The sequence below is a fragment of the Carassius auratus genome, chromosome 23 (genome assembly GCF_003368295.1).
Source record: "Carassius auratus strain Wakin chromosome 23, ASM336829v1, whole genome shotgun sequence".
Taxonomy (NCBI): domain Eukaryota; kingdom Metazoa; phylum Chordata; class Actinopteri; order Cypriniformes; family Cyprinidae; genus Carassius; species Carassius auratus.
Genome location: NC_039265.1, coordinates 8,776,729 through 8,801,462, shown reverse-complemented (window position 1 = coordinate 8,801,462; position 24,734 = coordinate 8,776,729). Strand labels below are relative to the sequence as shown.

At 34.2% G+C, this 24,734-nt stretch overlaps 1 protein-coding gene across 3 annotated transcripts in view; it reads left to right on the top strand.

The window, feature by feature from the left end:
- The window catches only part of reps2 (RALBP1 associated Eps domain containing 2), a 38,122-nt gene that overhangs the window by 2,307 nt on the left and 11,081 nt on the right, over nucleotides 1–24,734 (top strand). For 2 of the 3 annotated variants that reach the window (XM_026199616.1, XM_026199614.1), the window contains exons 2-13: nucleotides 9,273–9,396; nucleotides 12,340–12,515; nucleotides 12,612–12,720; nucleotides 15,063–15,166; nucleotides 17,335–17,473; nucleotides 17,564–17,627; nucleotides 17,712–17,880; nucleotides 18,033–18,089; nucleotides 20,635–20,719; nucleotides 21,127–21,198; nucleotides 22,564–22,612; nucleotides 23,502–23,638. In XM_026199616.1, the coding sequence (XP_026055401.1) occupies nucleotides 9,273–9,396; nucleotides 12,340–12,515; nucleotides 12,612–12,720; nucleotides 15,063–15,166; nucleotides 17,335–17,473; nucleotides 17,564–17,627; nucleotides 17,712–17,880; nucleotides 18,033–18,089; nucleotides 20,635–20,719; nucleotides 21,127–21,198; nucleotides 22,564–22,612; nucleotides 23,502–23,638 (1,285 nt within the window). The remainder of the gene's footprint in view (nucleotides 1–9,272; nucleotides 9,397–12,339; nucleotides 12,516–12,611; nucleotides 12,721–15,062; nucleotides 15,167–17,334; nucleotides 17,474–17,563; nucleotides 17,628–17,711; nucleotides 17,881–18,032; nucleotides 18,090–20,634; nucleotides 20,720–21,126; nucleotides 21,199–22,563; nucleotides 22,613–23,501; nucleotides 23,639–24,734) is intronic. The other variant, XM_026199615.1, reaches the window with a different exon arrangement.

Genomic DNA, 24,734 nt, shown 5'->3' with positions numbered 1-24,734 from the left:
TATATATATATATATATATATATATATATATATATATATATATATATATATATATATTCTGACTTGATATTGATTTATCTTGTTGTAACTCACAGTAGTAATTTCATAGTAAAAGGCTGAATTTATGGTCATGTGCTTGTTTTGAAGATGTTTTCTGATTTAACCAGTGTAAAAACACTTCTGTATGACACTGATTCATTATTAAAATCATTTGGAGCTTAATTCCTGACAAACATCATCATTTGGGGTGAGGATTTTCTGCTGATGTTTGTATTACCAGGCATTTTTACTGTAGTAAACTCTAGGATGCGTCATGTGTCATTTGACACGTCACATGAGTCATGTGAAAGGTGTTTACCTTTGTGTTTAGTCGGTCTTAATGCTGTGGGTGGTGTTTAAATACTCAGAAGGGCTGTGTGAGCATGTGAAATCAGGATGACAGGAAGGGTGCTGTCTCTTTCACACACAGATAACACTGGGCTGGACGGGCTCACAGGACTGGTTGTTAGGCGGGACACAAATAATACCTCATTTCACCTTAGTTATCCATGAAAAGTTTGCATGTTGTTCTGGTTTACAGAATCTGTTTGATAAACCAGCAAGAAATTTACATTGACCTTATTAGTTTTATTTAGTCTTAAATTTAGTCACATTTATATAAAGAACCGTGTTTAGGTTTTTTCATATTATTGATATAGTATTAAAGCTTTTATGAACAATTTGAATTCGTTTTTAATTTTTATATGTTCCATTTCAATTTTAGTGAATTTTGTTGCAATTTTTGTCATTATTATTTTAATTTAATTTCAGGTTTAGATATTTTAGTATCAAGTTAAACTAAACGAAAATGAAAAGTCTTAATAATTCAGGTTGGTTTTTCTGCAGTAAGTTCGTACAATTTCGTATTTATTCATGCAATTTTATTTATTTATTTTAATTAAAACTTTTGTCTTTTAACTCTGAATTACATTCTGTTGCTACTGTACCTTTAAGACTTAAATGTAAATAGCCATTTTGCATGTGCTTTGCCTTTGCTTTGCTCATTTCACATTTTACTCACCGTGAGTTATTCTGGTGATTAGGATTAGTCTTAGCCTATCTGTCCTACTTATTACCTCACTGTGACTGGGTCACGTTTCTGAACACCCGGTTGGCACTGTTGATGTGTTAAACTGGATGGTCATGTGTTAATATATTAATCTGACAACTGAGGTTTTTGCAGCTTATTTTCATCAGGGCTAGTCTTTTTAGACTGGGGAAGCTTTTAAACTGTTTCATAGTCTATCATACTCTTTTATTATAAAAAAATAAAAAAATAAAAAAAATAATTAATTCATTAATTTTCTCATGATATACACTACCATCCACTACCATCAGTAATAATAATGAATATAGAAATAAATAAATAAATATATATATATATATATATATATATACATATATATATATATATATATATATATATATATACATATATATATATATATATATATATATATATATATATATATATATATATATATATATATATATATATATATACATATATATATATATATACATATATATATATATATATATATATATATACATATATATATATATATACATATATATATATATACATATACATATATATATACATATACATATATATATACATATACATATATATATATATATATATATATATATATATATATATATATATATATATATATATATATATATATATATAATATGTAAAACAAATTTTACAGATGCCAAACTTTTGAACTGTAGTGTATTAACTCATAACATATAGAAGATGATTTCTAAGATCTTTGGTTTCTGGCTCATATTTCATGGACTTTCAGGCACAAGTAATCTTGTGTAAACACAAACAAACTCAGGCGATTAGATGAAGTGTTTTCTCAGCAGGCTTTGGCCGAGAGCGCTGCTGCAGTGTGCTGGGAGAATCATCTCATTGTGTTCCTGCACAGACAGGAAGTCCAGCATGTCCTTCTGTTCTGTTTCCTGTCCGTTTGCCCTGGCTTGGCGACCCATACTGACTTAACCAATATAGGACGGGCAAACACACAACCACATGCACAAAAACATTTTGAAAGGCCTCATTAGCTGGAAGCGTCAGACACAGTCATGCTGCTTTTCTTTGTTTTGGTTTGTAGTGATGAATTTCATACTCATTAGGGTGTCTTTTTTTTCTTTTTTTCTTGAACTGTTTGTTGATGCTCTGCTATTTTGTCAAGTACTCCCTTTAATTACAAAATGATATCAGTTTTGTCCCTCTTTTTACTTGTTTCTTTTATTTCCTGGTCTTTTGCTACAAGATGCATTAGTGCTGATGATTAGTGCTGTTCAACAAGTGTTTTGATGAAATCAAAATCTTGGAAGTTATTTATCTTTTTTCCTTTAAAAGAGGAGGTATTTATAAGGGCAACATTAGAGTGCAGTTTTAGTGTTTTGAAACAAACAGCACTATATAGCACAAGTCAGTAATAATGGTAAATCACACACTAAATTAGCACAATGTCAATATTTCATGCTTCGAATATCGCAATTATTGTCAATATTGCGACACCATGGCAGAAATCGTAGGGCCCTTGTTTATGTGTGCTGAATGTTATTTTAGCATCTTGCTATGCATTTTCTTTGGGATGTCTGGTTGGTTGCCAGGGCATTGCTATGTGCTTGGTAAAGTTTGTTGAATAGTTTTGAGCTAGTTGCTACTGTAGGTGCTCTTTGTGGATGCTGAAGTATGTTGCTAGGACATTTCAGGGTGGTTGGTTGCTAATCTGGTCATTCTAGACCACACTGACAGCTCTTCATGTAAATGACAGCACAGGTGTCTTGTAGATTTAGCGTCTTGCTAACAGTAGAATAAGTCTGTTGTGGTATTTGCAGCAGTCTCCATCTGTCTCTTGGCGGAGAGTGTTAGCGTGTGCTTGACTATAACTGTATTTTTCTAATAGTAATAGTAGCAATAGAATACATTTGTCACTCACAAGGAAATGTTCTGTGACACTTTAGCGCAGCATTTGCAATCCTTATAATGCAAACACACCCAGTTCCTTCCTCAAATGCTGTCATTGGTCTCCGGACCGGACCAACCTGTTCAACAACCGTTGTCACTGTCGTCTGGTATCATCTGTTTATCTTCGAACGTTTTAAACGTTCAGACAAATTTCTTGTGAACTTCTGTATTTGAATAAAAGAGTCTGCTAGATCAGTACAGTACATGTGAATGTATCCAAACTCATCATTTATTTAGATTTTATTTTGAATGGCAGTTGTATCACAATTTTAAATGCACATTTGAATTCAAATGCTGCTCATAATAGTTTAATGTACTGATCGTGATTTATTTTTAAATGAACAACAGTGCTTTTTTAAAGGCACTATATAAATAACAAATAATAATAATTTAATAATAATAATTATTAAACTTAATGATTCAAATGTATTATAAATCATTATTTTAAAATATTAAACACTTTTAATAGTAACTATATAAATTAAAGGGGGGGTGAAATGCTCGTTTTCACTCAATATCCTGTTAATCTTGAGTACCTTTAGAGTAGTACTGCATCCTTCATAACTCCAAAAAGTCTTTAGTTTTATTATATTCATAAGAGAAAGCGGACGCACTAACAAGAAGGCAGAGATATTTGAAGCAGTTTTACTCACCGCCTGCGGTTCCAACACACGATCGTGACCCTTTTTCGTTGGGACTGCATCATCCTTAAGAAATAAACGATGTGCAAATCCGGCATCAAACTGGGCCTTGTTTGTAAAACAAGCATCTTCAAAATGCAGGGAACAAACACAAACACTTGCACAACTCCGTTGATGCTCTGTAAAAATAAACTCCATCCACTGGTCTCTTAATGCTGTTTCTCTTTTGGTAATCTGTGCAGGGTTGTCTTGCCCTGGCAACCAAAAACACACTTCTTTTGTGACTTTTCGCGACGCTCTCGCTCTGATCAGTGAAGTCTGTTGTGCTCTCAGTGCTCTGCTATACGGGAGCGCGCGCTCTTCCGGCAGAAGTGCCTCAGGACCCATATAAGGAAATTCCGCTCCATCTAACGTCACACAGAGCCATACTCGAAAAAAACTTTCTGAAACTTGTGACAAACTGGAAGGAGTATTTTTGAAACAGAAATACTCCTTCAAACGTACAACTTAATTTTTGAAACTTTGTCCATGTTTAGCATGGGAATCCAACTCTTTAACAGTGTAAAAAACTCAGTATGCATGAAATAGCATTTCACCCCCCCTTTAAATGCGCAATTCTTGTTGCTCATTAAATTCAATTTAAATTAGAAAATAAATAAAAGACATTTTCATTTCAGATCTGAATGGTTCATGGCACTGGCTGCTGTTGCACACTGTGCATGAGTTGCACACTGGAGCTTTATTTAACATAATAAACACCATTTTGCGACATAAATAATAATTTAATGGGGTGTGTCATGTGAAGTGATGTCAGTTGCCAGCGGCATTAAAACTGTTTTGGCATCTGCACATTTGTGATGGGACGCTGTGAAATCCCTTCCCAACTCCAGATGGAGGAAACAGAAGGTACATGAGCTGCGTTTGATCCGGTTGTACAGGAATGGATTTAATACAGCTTCCTGTCCACACAGATTTATTGAATCAATGGTGTGTCTATAGAATATGCTATGAAGGAATTTATTTAGTTGCAATAGCATTCATTGATGATTGAAATAGCAGCTGACTATTTGATAATTTTTATTATAAATTACAATGACATAATAATACAATATTTTATTAAAGTAATAATTTATCATATATTTTAGTAATTAAAGGGTTAGTTCACCCAAAACTTAAAAAGCTCATCCATTAAAAAAATGGATCCAGGGGGTGAACAAAGGCATTCTGCAGCGAATTGACGTGGTTTTGTAAGAAAAATATCCATATTAAAAACGTAATAATCCCTTTAATGCGCAAAGCTGACCTAATACATCATTCTCCCAGAACTGCTTTGTTTACAACTGTGAGCGCAAGCTAGATTAGCTAGAAAGTGACTATTACATTTTGAATAAAACACATCGATTTGCTACAGAAGGCCTTTGTTCACCCCCCGGAGCTGTATGAGACACTTTTTTTTAATGGATGCGTTTTTTATTAAACTTCTCGTGGACCTATGCAGTGCAACAGCCACTGAGTTGCATCAAACAGCTTGAAAGATCAAAGACCATTTTGTAAATGACTACAACTGAATTCGTCTGGAGTAATTTATGGCTTAATTTTCATTACTAACACTTTAAGTTTAATAATAATAATATTATTAATAATAATAATAATAATAATAATAATAATAATTATTATTATTATTATGTAGTGTTTTTGCAGAAGCTCAAGGTTAATTTCCAGTTGAGTTATGATCAGCTGAATATAAATCAGCATAATTGTAAACAGCATTTACGTAGTCTTAAAAGAGCTGCTTTAGGTTTAGATTTTTTAATAGTGTTTTTTTTATTATGTAATCATTTGTGTATTTTATAGGTTGCAATTTTCTTTAAAGAAAGAATTGGAATTGCAATTTATAAACTCTTTTTCATGCAATTTGGAGTGCTAACTTCCAATTGTGAAAAGAAGAGTCCGAATTGTGATATAAACTGAGGGAAGTTCTCAAGAGGAAAAAGTCAGGATTGCAAGATTTAACCTTAAAATTGCAAGATATATAACTCTAGAATTGCAATAAATAAATAAATAAATAAAAATAAATCGAAAGAAAGTCATAATTGTGAAATACAGTTGCAATTTATTTATATTTTAAACCCAAAATGTGCTTCCATAGATCTCAGCATGTTGATTGAATCTTTTGCTAAGACAAAACCCAGAATAAATGTATCTTCATTTCACATTTGCCGTTATTGGTAAATTCATATTTTTTTCATTTGTATACTAATCTGTATAAATGTCGCTCTTGCCTTTCTTATACAATCACGTCCTGTCAGAAGGCAAGACATGCTGGACAAACGTTTAAGAAAGCAGGAGCACTGAGACCTGAGAGGAACTGCAGTCAGCTGACCTCCTGTATCCCAGCATCCCATAGGAGGGTTCGGTGGGGAGGTTTCTAACCGATTTTATTATCCTCCCTCCGACATGTACATGTATAGAGTAAGATTATATGTGCTCTGTGTAGATCGGGCGAATGCAGGTCAGGCTTAAGTAACACTGACTGACAGATGATTAAACGACACACACACACACACACACGTTCTCTCGAACTCAAGGCGAGCAGTTGGGTCACGCTCAGAGCGCGTGAGTCTCTTGTCAGAAGTCATTGTTATTTCCATCAGTCACAGTAACAGCTGACTTCAGAGCCGCTCTTATCACAGCATCACAGCGCTTGTTCTACACTCATGAGAAAACTTAACATCCAAACCCTGCTTCCTCCACCAAAACCTGTACTATCACTTCACGTGTAGCTGAAGATATGATTAACTTTCTTACAATCAGAGTATTTTTCTAAAATAATTAATCTAATCCTCTATTTCAGTATGAAGGTGAGGACATTAACACATCCCAGAATCCCCTGCAGCTTATCCACATATGTTATACAATGAGATAAGGTTTGCTTATTACCAATGCATTATTTTGTAAATAAATATGTATGGGTCCTACAATAATATCAGTTTAGAGTCATTTCTAATTTTTAAAGTTTGATGTGCTTATGTAATGTAGCACAATCTAATTTACTAATTTTACCAATTTTATAGTATGCCGTATCTATAGTATATATGTCCATAGTATAGCAGTATATATTTTTCTATTTATTTAAACAATAACACAATATTTTAATTGTGTTATTTTTTCATAAACAAATTAATTAACGTGTGAAACTGACCACCCTATATATATGTGTGTTTGTGTGTGTGTGTGTGTGTGTGTGTGCACGCGCGCATGTGTATTTACTTTCATAAACGTAAAAAAAAATAAATAAATAAATAAATATATATATATATATATATATATATATATATATATATATATATATATATATATAATTTTATACATTCAGTTGCGTATTTTAATTACACAGAATTATCATTATTAAATTAATAATAAAAATAAAATGTATATTTAATCTGCTCATAATTATTTCTCTGTTTATTCCAAACAAATTATTTTAATTTTTTTATACTTTATTTAAACATTAACTGTGATCCTGATCATGTCTCTTTACAGTTTCTCATGTTGGATGTAGTTTTTCTTGGCATACTGGAAATCTTGTTGATGGCCATATATTATTACTAGAAGTGTAATAATGTCAAATTCATAAAATTCATATGTTATGTTCAGAGAATATTTCATTATTTGTGTGGAAATCGACTCTCTTCACGTTTGCAAGCAGGTCAGAATGTCTCAGCGTCCTTTAGAAATAAGCATGAATGCGTTCCATCCGTCTAAAGCCTGACCTGCCGGACCCCTGCCATTGATTAGATGAGAATATTGCAGCAGGTTTTCAGTTTAAATCATTTTTGGCTAAAGTTCACCTTCAGCACAGCACAGTAAATTCTTCAGATAATGTTTGGAAAGACAGAGGGAACGCCGCCGGTGAGATAAGAGTTTCGAGAACAAGCATGACCTTACTTGCATTGACAAATGTGAATGTTTTTCTCTATTAACTATATGTGTCCAGTTATGCTTTTTCTGAAGAGTGTTGAAGTGAAATCTTTCCTTGAAGAGAAGTTGGTTATTCAATAAGGAAACCCGTTTGGCTCCACGCAGGCTTTTGTTATATTTAACAGCACACAACACAATGTGCTGCTTTTTAAAGCTCACGGATCTTTTCCTGTGTGTGGGAGAAGACAGAGCTGAACTCTATTGATTATGTCTTTACGGAAGGATGGATTCCAGCAGTGTGGAGTGATATAACAATGACTCTAGTGCCACTATGTGCTTTTTCCCAGGAGGAAATTGTAGTTTATGTTTCATAGTACTTCAGGATAGTGATACAGACATGATTTAGACTTGGGTTTAGAGTTTGTACAAAGTTGGGACGTTTTGTAAAAATGCAATAAAATCAAGAATCTGTGATTTGTGCATTCTCTTTTTTTGTTCATCAAAATCAAAATGTTCATTTTTACAAAATATTTTTAGTTTGGTTATTGAAAACTCTCCTTCGTACTTTTGTCAGTTAAGTAAAAGTTAAAGAGAATGAACAAATCACAGATTCTTGATTTTGTTGCATTTTTACAAAATGTCCCAACTTTTCTGGAATTGAGGAAATAAAATGTATGCATATTTGTGTTGTTATTTAAAATTATTTGTTGTTGAATATTATTCCAATTTGTAATCATAAAACTTTAAGTGCAAACTCGTTCCACGTTTAAAACGACTTTAATTTTCTGCTGACATCATCAAGCCCTTTTCTTTTCCAGCTTTTCACCATTCTTTCTAAATTGCATGCATAAAATAAAGACTTGCCTTATATCTTGTTTCACTCCAAATACATGTCTGTTTCTGCTCTGTATGATTTGTGATGTTTTTCAAGAAGTCTCTTCTGCTCTTCTGCTCACCAAGGCTGCATTTATTAGATAAAAAATACAATAAAATCAATAATATTGTAAAATATTATTACAATTTAAAGAAGCTGTTTTCTATTTGATTATATTTGAAAATGTAATTTATTCCTGTGATGCCTTCCTTCATAATTCATTCTAATATGTTAATTTGCTACTCAAATCAATCAATAAATAAATGAAACAAGCTAGTTTACCTGGTCTAAACCTGTTCTGGCTGGTCTGTTGAAGCTGTTAGAGAGGTTCTGGGCAAGCCCATCTTAAACCAGTCAATACCAGCATGTGTTTTCAGGATTTTACCGTCTGCGTCTGTCTAAAGTGAGATGCGTTGTTAATCTGAAGGTCTGTGTTTAAAGTTAAACACTTCCTGCAGGACGCGCGGTTTCTTTTTTGCGCCCGCGGCTTTCATTACAATACCAGTTTTCAATTACAGAAGTGCAGATAAAAGTGAAATTCAGCCTGTTCAGAGTGTGGTTTATCTTCAACCCGGCTATTCTTTCCACTTTTTTCAGCAGATAATGAGGATTTAGCTATTATCTTTTCATTTTCCCATGTTGGCAATTTCACACATTAAGGAAGAATCCATGAAGTCCACTTCACATTAATGAATGCCTTTGAAATAGCTTAATTTACTTAACCAGTATATATTCTGTGATTTTAAAGTGTCTATGTGGCCATTGATGAATAAATCTCTCCCTCTTTCTCTCTTTATATCAGGTAACAGAGGTGTGTGGTGCTAAGCGGCTTGGCTATTTCGGCTGTGGACAGTTTTATGTGGCTCTGAAGCTGATGGCCGCGGCGCAGACGGGTTTGCCGGTACGTCTGGAGAGCGTCGCAGGTGGTAAGTGCTCGCAGAAACAAATGGGATCAGGGATTTGCCCTAGTGTGCTTGGATTTGCACTAAAGAGGGATAACGCACAGAGGCCGTGCTGCGCGGAGAGAGCGCCACACGCTGAGCCAAAACTCGCTGAGAACGAGCCGTGTGATCTAAACCCCAAACGCTTGTGAGGGCCTCCTTTTATGGTCTTGCCTTTTAAATCCGTATTTAACCAACATAAGTTCACTTTTTCCTGTGTGGCATTACAGTAGTGTTTTTACTGACAAATTATGAAAGAAACCTGATAAGCAATACATTATTTGAAAGCTTTATTACTTAAGATCGTGATATTATTTTCTCATCATGATTCATTTTTGAATTCATTCATTTTTATTTCAGTTTACTTTAGAATCCACCAAAGAAAATACAATTGTATTACAGTTTAAGTTGGGTCTTGAGGGGGAAAAAAAATCAACAAACAAAGAATCAAATAAATAAATAAAAATACAGTGTCAGATCCAATAACCAATATCCATAACCAATTATTGTTTATAATTTCTGCATAAAAAAGGACGTAACAAAATATACATTATTATTATTATTATTGTTGTTGCTGTTAAATTATTTGTTTAATTATGGTAATAATTCATATTATTTCTTACTATTTATAAAATTAATTATTTATAAATTGCATATGGATAGGCGATTAATAGTTATTTCTGCTTAGGAAATCAGTTAAAATGAAAACATGTATACAAACTATATTAAGATTGTTACATTATTTGTTTTCATGTTGTTTTTAATTAAATCTATAATATTTATTATTTATTAATGCATCATTATTTCTGCTAATAATGCTAATAATACTATTAATATTTGTATTATCTTTATTTATTGTATTTTTAATGATGCATTTAATTATTATTAGGGTAAAAAAAATATATATATATTTTTATTATTCATAAAAAGTATTATTTATCAAATTGTTTGATGTTTTTCAACCTATATGATCACAGGTTTCTTTGCATTTTTTTTGTTTAAAACAACATGTTGCTCATGTAACAGAAAAATGAGTAATTATGCATATTATTTGTTAAATAAGCAAATCACTTTATTTGTGAGCACCATTGTTTCCTGTTGAACATCTTAGTAACTCCACAGTGATCATAGCAGTGAGTTTTCCTTGTGCAAGCACAACTAGTTTCCAGTTTCAATAATATTATCCAAAATGTTGCTATATAACTGTTGGGCCTGAGCTCAGAAAATAAATCAAATATTAACTCAGCAGAGGCAAAACATTCATTTCCTAAATGTATTTACTTAAACACTGTGATCTTTAGCGCTAGGCTAATTCAGAGCTCCGCACAGCTCCAGGCCACCCTGCCGGAGCTGGATTAGTCTTTAATCCTGGTACAGACTGTTCCTCTAGAAGACCCTCACAGTGGAGAGAGGAGCTCAGGTGACCTCACGGCAGCTTCTGTTTAACCCACAAATCTCACTATCTGCTCCGTTTACTGTGGACAGATGAGCATAAAGATGAGTTTGTTGACTGAAAAGACACATTTATCAAGATGACCTCAAAGGTTCCTTTGAGAAATGATTGGCTAGGTTATGTTTACTTTTCAGAGAAGATCCTCTAGATCAGCGCTTCTTCGTCCTGCTCCTGTTTTTGTGCAAAGTTTAGCTCTTGCTGAAGCAGCTGATCCCTCAGGTTGTTCGCAATTCTGTGAACGTGAAACAATGCAAAATCTTTTTTCTTTTCTCTTGCAATCCTGCATAATTTTCTATTTAACCCACAAAATTAGTCTGATAAAAAAATTAATACCATTACTGACACATTTCATTTTTCATAACTAAAGTTAACTTGTTTAAAAATGTAATTGTAAACTTACAGATTACAAAAAAAATGTAAACCATTTTTTTTTTACATTTTTTCCTGTCATATGATTATTTTACATCTAGTGTGTGACAAAATATCATTTACAGCCACAAAATCTGTCATTTTGATTGCAAAAAATCGCAAATTTAATTCCCATTATTATTGCTTTTTATTCATTCATTTGTTATTTATTTATTTGTATTAATTATTAGTGCTGTCAAAGGATTAATCGAGGTTAATCACATTCAAAATAAACATTTTTGTTTACATTATATATGTCTGTGCGCTGTATATATGTATTATGTATGAATACACAAACATAGAGTGTGAAAATATATAGATTTATATCATTGTTGTAAAAATGAAAAAACAAAATACATTTATATTTTTATATAATTACATTTATATTCACATTCTTGTATTTTATAGTATATATATATATATATATACATTTTTGTATATAAACAGATTTTTTTTCTTAAATACAGTATATACATGTATGTATTTGTATTTACATATACATAATAAATATACACAGTATACACACATATTATGTAAACAAAAACTTTTATTTTGGATGCATTTATCGCGATTAAACGTTTGACAGCACTATTAATTATTAATTAATATCTTGATGAAAAGTTGTGTATCAGAATTTGATAAGAGTTTTCCCCACTGTCATGAATCATTATTATACATCTAGCGTCACACATAATATGGTAAATGTGGTATCATAATTATAAAAATAACCACAAAATTCAAAAAAATATTTTGAGAAGCGTACGAAGTTTTCCACAAAATCACTTTGATCGTAAAAAATAAAATAAAAAAATATAAAAAATAAAATCTGAAGTAATCAATTTATAAAATAATTTTTTACAATCTTAAAAGTTGTCATAATTTAATAAAATTTAAAAATAAACAAACAAAATAAAGTAAAAATAAATGTAATAAAATATAAATCATTAATAATATATATATTTTTTAAAAGTGAAATCCAGGTGGATCTTCTTTTACACCACTGTACACAGAAAATAGGATGAGTAGTACACTGTTATGAACATAGTGTCATTCCCCCTTCTCTACAGAACTTCCTCTTCCTGTGTTCATCGGGATAACGAACGAGCATGAGATGCGTTACCCCAATCACCCCTCGACCAATGAGATTCAGGCTCACATCCTGGGCTCGCTTCCAGGCTCCGCCCCTCATCCCCCTGCAGACAGAGCTGTCCTCAGACACCCTGACACCAGCATGGACAAACAGGTCAGGTTATCAGCGATGACGTGCAACACTAGCTTGATACTGTTCCTGTAATTAATGATGATTATAATGAATATGTTTCACACTTGTATCTGACAGGAGGCGTGGTCTCCACCACGGTCACCTGGCATCTCCCCGCCCCGCTCACCATCAGCCTATCGCAGCTATCCATATGCTGCACAGAGAAACGGAACAGACACGCTATTGGGTGAGAGTCTCTGTCAGTCATTCTGCATTCACAGAGACCAGTCAAATGAACCTAAACAGGAAAATGTTCGGATGGAAATAAATAAATTAATACATTTTAAAATATATATATAAAAAAAGGATACCTTTTTCTGTTTTAATGCATCCTTGCTGAATAATTTAAAGTTTTAATTTCTTTAAAAAATATATACTGAATCAGAATATAAGAATGATTTCTGAAGGATCATGTGACACTGAAGACAGGAGTAATGATGCTGAAAATTCAGCTTTTCATCATAGAAATAAATTACATTTTAAAATATATTCAAATAAAAAACAGTTATTTAATATTGTAATACTATTTCACAATATTACTGTTTTTAATTGTATTTTTAACCAAATAAGTGCAGCCTTGGTGAGCAGAAGAGACTACATTCAAAAACATGTAAAAATCTCACCGGCCCCAAACTTTTGAACAATAATCGCTAAATATGATTTCTTTGGAAAATATAATGTAATGGCTCTAAAAGTTAATTTTAGAGCCATTTTAATTTGCTATGCTAACCCCATGATCAAGGTTTTTTGTTTTATTTTTTTTATTATATGCAATGTTTTGCCTGCTGGAAATAAAATGAATTACAAGACTTTTGTGACGCAATCATATACTGGACTCTACCTTTAGAGAGTTTTTTAGATCCTTTTGCCTTGTGGAGAATAAATATTTGGACTCGGATGATCATTTGCATAGTAAATATTCAGATAATTAAAACAGAAGACGAAACCTCTTCTTAAATGATGCATCAAACGAGTTTTTCTTTTTCCAGCAATTCCTATGGGAATATGAAAGGAGATATTTCCACATTCACACACACAGAGTCATGCTGTTATTAGATAACACGAGAACACATCACACAGCCGCTGTGTTTCACACACTGTGAGCGTAGATGTCGCTCGATACCTATGCTGTCAGACAGCTGTGTGTGTGTGTGTGTGTGTGTGTGTGAGCGCTCAGCCTTGAGCTGCTGTCTGCCCACAGAAAGCAGTTGGCTAATTGCTGCTCTCCTGTGGCGTATCAATATCACGCTCGTCTAATCACACACCTGTTGACTCACAAGACCTTCAGTTTATCCACAGACAGCAACACACAGACACACACACACACACACACACACATACACACACACAGAGGTAGGAAAATGCCTTGAGCATGGATATTTAACCACGTTTAATGTAATAATGTATGCTAGTGTGCTTCATTTATTGCTGCTTGTCCCCTTTGACACGTTGCACTCTAAAATGTCAAAAGAAGCTGAAGTGTGAAGCAATCATGCACTTCGACTTACTTTATCATGCACTTGTCAGAAAGCAGAAATACTGCTTCTTGTACACGCCCCAAAAAATGACAAGGTTAGCGTTTAATATCTAGTATATAGAAAATATTGGCAGTAAATGCAGAATCATAAATTCATGCAAATTATGCGACTGCTATGAGGACAGTATTTTCACATATACAATAGCGCCCCCTTCAGTACAGTAGGAAGCAGTGCATATGAACTCAATAGAGATTAACTGTGTACATTTTACATATATACAAATGATATTAAAAATACTGTAAGTTATCCTATCCATCTATCCATATATCTGTCTGTCCGTCCGTCCATGTGTCTATTCATCCATCCATGCATCCAATTATGTTTATTATTAACACAGGGTCGTGTTCAAACATACCATTTTTTATTAATCTCAACTAAAGCCAGTGATTATGAATATTAAGTGTAGATTCTCCCAGTGAGGAATGTATACTGTGCTGATATTCAGCGTTGTGAAAGAGCTTTTATCTCATTGTTAAATCCGGCCGTGAACAGAGAAACGTCAGTGTTATTGAATGCGGCACGGCTTTCTTCATTAGTCAGCAGGGACCATTAATACTTCAGAATCTACTCATAAAAGAAATGATGCTCTGGAAGGGCTTCAGATGTAAAACACGCTCATGAGATCAAACCCCAGTCAGGCCTCTTTTATTCTTTCTGATTGCAGTTATATCAAAGATCATGGCCATCACGGACCTCATCCTGAATAATTGATGCTCGTTCAGTACTTTACATTTATTATTCCATTAAGTCCAGGCTGAAAACTTTTACTCTTCTTCTTCTTCGGTTTAAGTTGAGTCTGAAAGTGTGTCTTTTATGTCACAGGCATCTGCTGATAGTGTTTAATGCTGTCATCTGCATCAGTGTGTCATTTACAGTGCTGCGAACTGTTTAGATGCCAAAAGCAGTGATCCCAGTAATGAAACGCTACAGTATATGCTGTCAGCTGTCTTCACCTTGAAATGTTCACTCTCTCTCTTATTGTCGTTCACAGTGTATGATGGTAAAGTGGCGGGTCGTCCCAGCATTCCTCAGGAAAACTCCTCTCCCAGTCATTACTCCCTCAAAGTGCAGTCGGAGCAGCCGGTCATCACACGCGTGAGCATTTCCTCACACCGCCTCGTTTTTGCATCTGATTGCACGATCAGATAGAAATCTGGGTGTCAGTCTTACAGGAAATGAGGAAACACATCAGGGCTCGAAATCAGGATTTAGGTCATGACACTGCTTTTTAAAAGTGTTTTTTGGGTTAGAATATCAGTAATAACAAATCAGGGCACATACACACCAGGCCCTATGTTTTGTTAGACTTGCTTATTAGGTATATTTGGTAAATTGCATACAAAATGATTACAGACATGAGCATAAAACATCAAAACAATATGAAGGGAAGAGAAAAAGTCCAATATGATACTGTATCTTGTAACCTTTGTCAAGCATTTCCTAATTTCACAATGCTTGGTGAAGTGTTAAAAGTAATAAATTGAATAATAAATATGAATTATATAGTGTTTGTAAGCTACAGTAATGTGCGGTATATATATAAATGATCTGGTCTTTGGCAGGTCTTACAATTTGGAAAATAAAACCTCACATTACACATCACACAGTTTTATTATTTAATTAACAAAAATTGAGCAAAAATGGAAAAACCAAGTGTGACAAAGTTAGGACACTCTATGATTGAATTGCCTGTAGATCCACTTTTAGCTGCACTAACTTGAATGAATCATTTTCTGTATGACTTAATCAGTCCCTCCATCGTTCTGGAGGAATTTCATCCCAGTCTTCTTTACAACATTGCTCCAGATTATATTCAAGTTTCTGCACCGCTCTGGCCACAGCATTTCAGTCAGGACGAGCTCTGGACTTTGACTGTAACCCCTTGATTCTTTTCAGCTGCTGTGTTGTAGATTTGCTGGTGTTCTTGGGATCGTTGTCCTGTTGCATGACCCAATATCGGCCAAGCTTTAGCTGTCGGACGGACGCCGTCACATTTGACTCTAGAATACATTGGGATACAGAGGAGTTCATGTTCGGCTCAATGACTGTGAGGTTCCCAGATCCTGTGGTTACAAAATCATCAGCCCTCCACCAGCATGTGTGACTTTTAGTATGAGGTGTTTGTGCTGAAATGCTCTTTAGGTTTTTACCAAATGGCCAAACTTCTTCACCTTGGTCTCATCTGTTCAAAGGTCATTGTTCTAGAAGTCTTATGGTTTGTTTAGATGCAACTTTGAAAACCTAAACACTGCTGCCATTCTTTTTTGCAAATTTTTCTCAAAGTCATTAACTTTATCACTTCACATGTTCTTGGGTTGTCTGCCATTTTTCTGAGCGTTACATAGTCTGATCTTGGAGTGAATTTGCTGAGAAGTCCATTCTGGGAGAATTGATGTCTGTCTTGAATTTCTTCCACTTGTGAATAATCTTCCTCACTTTAGAATAATGGATTGTTTCGAAATGTCTGTGTCACTTTAAGATCATTGCTGATGTCTTACCTCCTTGACATTGTGTTAACACACACACCCGAAGGCTCCAGAGCAGCAAACTGCTAAAACTTCTGCATTTGTAGAGGTGCTCAAACTTGCCGATGATCAGTAAATCAGAGGCGTTTGATTAGCAGAGCATGACCATTACTTCCCCTCTTAATTCCTGTGTTAATAGTAAAGGTCTCCTAACTTTGTCACAAATGGTTTTTCCATTCTAGCTTTATTTTTTTTTTAAATAAATAATGGCACAGTGCAATATGTCATGAGTTATTGTTCATCTGAGGTTTTATTGCCAAGAACCAGATAATTTTTTGTATTATGTCCTGACATGGAAAACCATGGAATTCATTAGGGTGTCCAAACTTTTTCACATGACTTTATTACAGGTATATACTATGTGTGTATTTTTAATCTTAAATTTCCTTATCAAATAAACTTACAAAAGCCTTACCTATATATTGTAATATATTGTGTATTACGTTTAATAGTAAGAAGAAAAATACCTGTATTTAAAAATAAATAAACAATAAAAATAAATCTTATGAAATGTTGAGCTTAAATTATCATTCATTGCATTCCACCATCCAAGGCTGCACGTAACTTTTGATAAGTACATTCCCACTTCAACTTGTTTTAAATAAAAAGCATTCAGAAGCTCTTTTTTCATTATTGGCTGATCAACAAGAGCCTGCTGTTTCCTTGAAATCAGTGAAAGGCATATGTAATTGGAAAATATTTTCGTCTGCAGGCTTTTCAGTTGTTTTTCTGATTCAGGTTGCGTCTGTGGAGCGGCTGGTGGAGCGAGCGGAGATGGATTACTCTGACGACCCCTGGAGGATCACCGAGGAGCAGCGAGAATACTACACCAACCAGTTCAGGAGTCTCCAGCCTGACCTCAACGCTCTCATCATGGGTAAGAGAGATCCGTCTGAGATCATCTCATACTGTTAGATTTATGACTTCATGTGGACACTTTTGAAGTTTGCATTGGTTATGCTTTCAGGAACTGTTGCAAAAAACTTCTTCACCAAGTCGAAGCTTCCGATTCCAGAGCTGTCTCATATATGGTGAACATAAAGCCTCAATTCCTCTTTAACGTATGGTGAACTTAGTCTCTTTGTATTCAAACAGTCTTGTTTGATGTCCTTTAGGGAGCTGAGCGACGTCGACAAGGATGGTGCTCTCACTTTCCCAGAGTTCTGCACTGCCTTCCATCTGATCGTGGCACGGAAAAATGGTTACCTTATTCCTGAAACACTCCCCGCCACGCTGAGACCCGGCTTCATGGAAACAGGTGTGGTTACAGCGCCACCATCTGAGGTATGAGATCTAAAACTCGCAAAAAATGAAGCATTTAATGATGTCTTGTTTTTAAACTGTCTAGTATTTCTTATTCAGTGTCATGTTCTGCAATTATGAGAAAATTCAGATAGACAAGTTTGAACTGAGCTCCAAATGGGTTTGCTTTCCAGGCGACTGAACCGCTTATTGTTTTTGATGACCATACGATGCCCGGAGCCAATCAGCTCGTAAGAAGATCTTCATTTAACATTGATGCCAAGATTTCAATGTTCTGTACATTTAGTTCTGTCCTTTTTGACTCTCATTCTCTCTCATATTAAAATGTTTTACTGGCATAATGATCTGCACACAAACTTGCCAAAGCATCAAAAAATATAACAAGAACAGTTGCACAGTAATGGTTGAAAATAAGTAACATTATAAAATAAAATAAGTAATATTTTTTTTTATATATATTTATATTTATATTTATTTTATTTCAGTTTTAGATTTTTATTTTAGTATTTAAACTTAAACATTTTATTTCCATTAGCTGCCACTGAAATAAATACATATATATATATATATATATATATATATATATATATATATATATATATATATATATATATATATATATATATATACATATATATATATATATATATTAGGGGTGTAACGATACGCGTATTCGTATTGAACCGTTCGGTACGACGCTTTCGGTTCGGTACGCGGTACGCATTATGTATACCGAACGGTTCGTTGGAGTATTTAATTATATTTGAAAAAAAAAAAAAAAAGAGAGAGAGAAATATAATGATATGCGTTCAACAAGGTAGCCCAATAACCCAAACAACGTAACAGGCAACGCCCCTGACACTCCCGAAGAAGAAAAAAACACCATCTTATATGTTTATGTTAGGCTACTCAGCAGGCGCTCGCTCACTCAGTACGCGCTGAAGGCTCGTTGCAAAATAGCCAGTGCGTTTAACAGACTAGAAATGAGAAGATCCTCCAATAACCAACAGGTCTGGTGTTTGGGTGCACTTTGGATTCCCTTTAAGCTATAATGGTGATGGCAAGAGAGTGGTGGATAAAAAAACAACGGTATGTCGCATCTGCAACATGACAGGGTACACCAGCGGGAATACAAAAAAAAAAAAAAAAACACCAGCGGGAATATCTGGGATATATGCGTCAGTACTATCTGGGAAAAGACGAAAAAAAAGGAGAAACATGCACGCAGCAAACTATCCCTGCAGCATTTAGACACTATAGCTTACAGGGAATCCAACCCAAACACCAGACCTGTTGGTTATTTTAGGATCTTATATTTCTGGTCTGTTAAATGCATTCGACATTTTGCAACGAGCCTTCAGCGCGTGCTGAGTGAGCGAGCACCTTAGGGGCCGTTCACATATCGTGCCTAAAAACGCTAGGCGCGTCTTTCTCCTCCTTTCCAAAGCGCTCGGGCAGAAGCGCTCATGAGGCGTCTGTCTTTGCTAAGCAACAATGACGTGCTCTCTCCATGAGACGCGGAAATTTCAGCGAAGGATAAATGGATTTGCAGCTCTAAAAATCGCTTGCAGTAGCTCTACTACTAAATTTATTTCAAAATTGCAATCCATATACAACTATGATCAGCTGTTCCTTCATCTTGGCTGAGCTCTCAACGTTGTTACGGGAAAGGATGAAGCTGATTGGTTGGTTCTTGTCACATGACCCGCGGTGCGCTTGCGGCATTCTGAAAAGTTGAGATGTTTTTACATTTTGCTGTATCTAAAACGTATCGAACCGAACCGAACCGAACCGTGACATCAGTGTATCGTATCGAACCGAACCGTGAATTTTGTGAATCGTTACACCCCTAATATATATACATATACATATATATATATATATATATATATATATATATATATATATATATATATATATATATATATATATATATACAGTACAGACCAAAAGTTTGGAAACATTACTATTTTTAATGTTTCTTCTGCTCATCAAGCCTGCATTTATTTGATCAAAAATACAGAAAAAAATGAAATATTGTGAAATATTATTACAACTTAAAATATATTTGAATATACTTTTAAAAGAAAATTATTCCTGTGATGCAAAGCTGAATTTTCAGCATCATTACTCCAGCCTTCAGTGTCACATGTAACATCCAGTCTATCACATGATCATTTAGAAATCATTCTAATATTCTGATTTATTATGAGTGTTGGAAACAGTTCTGCTGTCTAATATATTTGATGAATAAAAGTTTAAAAAGAACTGCATTTATTCAAAATATATAAAAAAATATAATAATATATATTCTAATAATATATTTTCTTTACTATCACTTTTTTTTAATCAATTTAACACATCCTTGCTGAATAAAAGTATTGATTTTATTTAAAAAGAAGAAAGAAAAAAAAATGATTGACCCCAAATTACTGACCAGTAACTGACATTTTTGTTGTTGTTTTAGTTAACTATGAAATAGCTAGTTTATTGTGGTTTATTTATTCATTCATTCATTCATTCATTTAGCTTTTGATATTAATAACAGTCCCTGGTTGTTAAAAAATATGCACATATAGATAGAGAGAGAGAGAGATTTATTCATGTGCAATTTTCTCTGAAAATGTATGTTTGTCTGAAGGCAGAGGGTGCTAATGAGTCTCATATGAGATCTCAGTAATCAAAAATCCATCTAGTCCAGCCCTTATATCTGAGTGAACCTCTAAATGTCCTCATATCAGTCATTTTATTCTGGCTTTTCATTTTCCCAAACAGGAAATGGGTTCTGTTGACCTGCAGATGACCTCTAGACCAGGTGTGACCGCTAAACAGGACACGAGAGATGAAAGCAGGAAACCGGGTAATGACTTTAGAGACAGATGTCAATAAGCATAAACATGATTACATAAAAAATATAGCTAATGCTTTTTATACAGTGGCTCAAAAGTATTTGCACACTTAAAAATGTCTAAAGAAGAATTACAACACCTACAAAATTTAAAATGCAGTGTCTGTACTAAGTGTCAAAACATTAAGGGATTTTCTAAGTAAGTGCATTTGTGCTTTAAAATAAACTGCACTAGCTTTGATATTTTATGTTTTAATGCAATAATAGATTTGTTTAGTGTCTTCAGTGTGCAGATATTTTTGGGGCCACTCTTCCACACTTGAACTAAAAAAAGGAAAAGGAAAACCTGTAAACTTATTGATGGTCTTACGTATATGTCCTATTACACTGTTCTTATTGTGTTTTTATTGCTGTGTCAGAAGAATTCAGCCCAAAGAGAATTCCAGACCCGCACGAAAAGCCAATACAGCGTGTCAGCACTTTAAAACCAGGTGAGTCAATGTCCTCAGGCGCAGCGGGCCAAGCATACGCCCCTGACCCACACCAAATAACCCAAAGCCTCTAATTTACCTGTGCTTTACTGTCTGTGTTCAGGAAACAATGAAAATTCTGTGGTCATTAACTTACTCTTATTTTGTTCAACCTGTATGACTTTTCTTTTGTGTAACGCAAAGAGAGATGTGTAGCAGAAAGTTCCAGCTGCTCTTTTCCATATAAGTGCAAGTGAATACATGCTGTCTAGTTCAAAAAATAAAAAATGCACTATAAAAGTCTCATAAAAGTAGCCCACGTGCAATAGATTTCAGGTCTTCTGATACAAGAATGAGGCAGTTTAATGTAAAAAAACAGACTAACATTTATTTGCATGGTATAAAATCAATCAGAAACATTGTTTTTTGTGTCTCATGTAACTAACATTACACAGTATTTTGAATACATGAAAGTGTGAATGACAAATGCCACTCTCTGTATTGTAAAGGACAGCATGACCAATCTGCAAAACATCTACTTTTGTGTCCCACAGAAGAAAGCCATCCGTATTTGCCACAACATGAATAAATGATGACACAATTTCTCATTTCTGGATGACTTGTCTCTTTAAGTGACCCATGATAAGATTAATCATGATTAAAAACTGACCAGTCACCGCTGTCTCTTTACAAATCAGCTCAGATCAGGTTGAAGTCACATTTATCCAGTGTATCATCCTAGCACAGGCCTGTTTGTTATTTTCTCTCGTGACGGGTGCGATGTTATGAAGTAAAACCTCTCAGCGCCTCTGGGTGTGGACACAAAGCCCGTTATATCCACAGCGCTGACCTTTTGTTCTAATATTTCATGCAGCTATGCTCTGATCCAATAACAGCTCATATTTATTACAGTGCCCAGATCCCAGGGCGTTCACAAATAATCTGCCGCTTTATTACTTCAGTTTTTAATGCAACATTGCTTCCAATATGGTTCTTATGAAATGATTTTTCACCCAGGGTTGGTAGAAAAGAGAATCCAAGTCGATACTGAGTTTTTGTCAATGCCCCGGTGCATGATGGGATAGAAGACAGAGGCCCGTTTGAGGTGTTCTAGGCCTGTTTCAGATGCTGTTGTTTGGATAGTATCGAGTGTTTCTGTTGAGAAGTGGAATCTTTTGGCTAGAGAGAGCAGTTTAGGCTTAAAGCTTCAGGTTGTGGCTTTGTTCTCTTGTAGATGACAGGTAAATAAAAGATGTGGGGTGTTCTCAGTAAGTAAAGTACAATGCCTTTGTTTGGCTTATAAATTACATAAGGAGTTTGTTCAGTTTTATTGCTGAAATAATACTTTTAATCTGTAACTGTTTAATAGCATACAGTGTTTTACAGATTCTCCACAAGAGCTGGATGCAAACATGAAGTCAAGAACACGGCCCAGGTAAAACCTTTTTAAACTCTCTCTACTGCTACACAGTTATTTATTTTTTATTTATAAATTCATACTTTTATTCAACACAGACACATCAAATTTGAGCAAAAGATTGATTTTTGGATGATTACTGACACTGAAAACTGGAGTAATGATGCTAAAAATTCAGCTTTGCATCACAGGAATAAAAAGAAAAAAACTGAAATATGTTTAAATAAAAGTTCTTTTAAATTGTAATGATGTGTCACAATTTTACAGTTTTTACTGTATTTTGATCAAATAAATGCAGCCTTGATGAGCATAAGACAGTTCTTTCAAAAACATAACAAATATACTAGCCTTAAACTTTGAAACAGTAGTTGATGTATTTTATGAACTACTAGTTAAAGGGTTAGTTCACCCCAAAATATAAATTCTGTGGTTAATTACTCACCCTCTTGTCGTTTCAAACCCGTAAGACCGTCGTTCATCTTCAGAACAGAAATGAAGATATTATTGATGCATTCTGAGCGCTCTCTGACTCTCTCATAGACAGCAATGCAATTACCATGATCAAGGTCCAGAAACATAGCAAGAGATTGGTAAAATTACCCATGTCACATCAAGGGTTCAACTGTAATTTTATGAAGATACGAGAATACTTTTTGTACGCAAGGAAACAGAAATAACGGCTGCATGGATTAGCATCTTTTAAAGTTTCTGTACTACAGTTTATAACTTTAAAAACAGAAAAGTACAATGGAGTTTTTTGAAGTACCTAAAGTACCATACAAATACTATAGTATTGTATATTAAAGTATTATCTAAATCCCTCACTCAACCCGGGAAAAACAACATATTGCTATTTATTTCTTGGTATACAGTGTAAAAGAGGTCTGTATGTGTGTTTTCCCCACAGGTCATATTCCAGCACCTCCATAGACGATGCCATGAAGAAGGTGGAGGAGCCCCCCACTCCTCCTCCTCGACCCCAGAAGACTCACTCCCGCGCCTCCTCTCTCGACCTCAACAAGCTCTTCCAACAGAGCGCTCAAGGTTCTCGCCCATCCCAACATTCCTGGAGTATTTAACCGTTAACACAAACAGACTTTCATATGCTGAGAATACAAAGCACAGACATTGAAATATCTTACATTTATTACATTCATTTTAAGTAAATATTTGACTTGATTTTCAATGCGGTATTGGCTGTTCTAGAGTCGTATTGGCGCATGTGTGGATACTTTGACTGCTGCTGTAACCGGATTCTCTGAGAAAATATTGAAAGTTTATTCTTAAAATGTATGAAGCCGCAAGTTCATAAAGTAAGAATAATAAGCTACCATACCAATTTTTGAAAAGAGCTTTGATAAGATGTGTATTTGATCGGAAAACAAATGATCTTTGTGGTTGCGCCTTGTCCGGTTTCAATAAAAATTCTGGTCCCAGTTGTGGAAAAACCATGCAAGTTAAGTAAACCCCTTAGTTAGTTTTAATTTAAAGGACATTATTATTGAGGGTTTTCTTAAGTTTGAAAGGTGTGTTACTATACATAAACACATTCGGCGTCTAGTCTAAACCATAGAAATGTTTAAAAGAATAAAATATCCTTTGATCAATTTTGCACTGATATCTATTGCTGAATTCTCATCAGTTTCATGGCAGGCAAACAATTATAAAAATGGCCTTGGCTTGATTGTTAGTGCATTGAACTACATTTACAGTATTTGGTCAAAAACACAGTAAAAACAGGAATACTGTGAAATATTTGTAATAACTGTTTTCTGTTTTAATATATTTTAAAATATAACTTATTCCTGTGATGCAAAGCTGAATTTTCAGTATCATTTCTCCAGCCTTCAGTGTCACATGATCCTTCAGAAATCATTCAAATATGCTAAATATTTCTGTGGAAACCTTGACACTTTTTTTAAGGATTCTTTGATAAATGGAAAGTTCAAATGAAATGCATTTTATTTAAAATAGAAAAATCTTTTTACATTATAAATATCTTTACAGTCACTTCTGATCTACTGTCACTGAATGCAACCTTGCTGAATAAAAGTAAAAAAAAAAAAAAAAAAAAAAAATATATATATATATATATATATATATATATATAATTTGTTAATTTATGTATTTATTTGTTTAT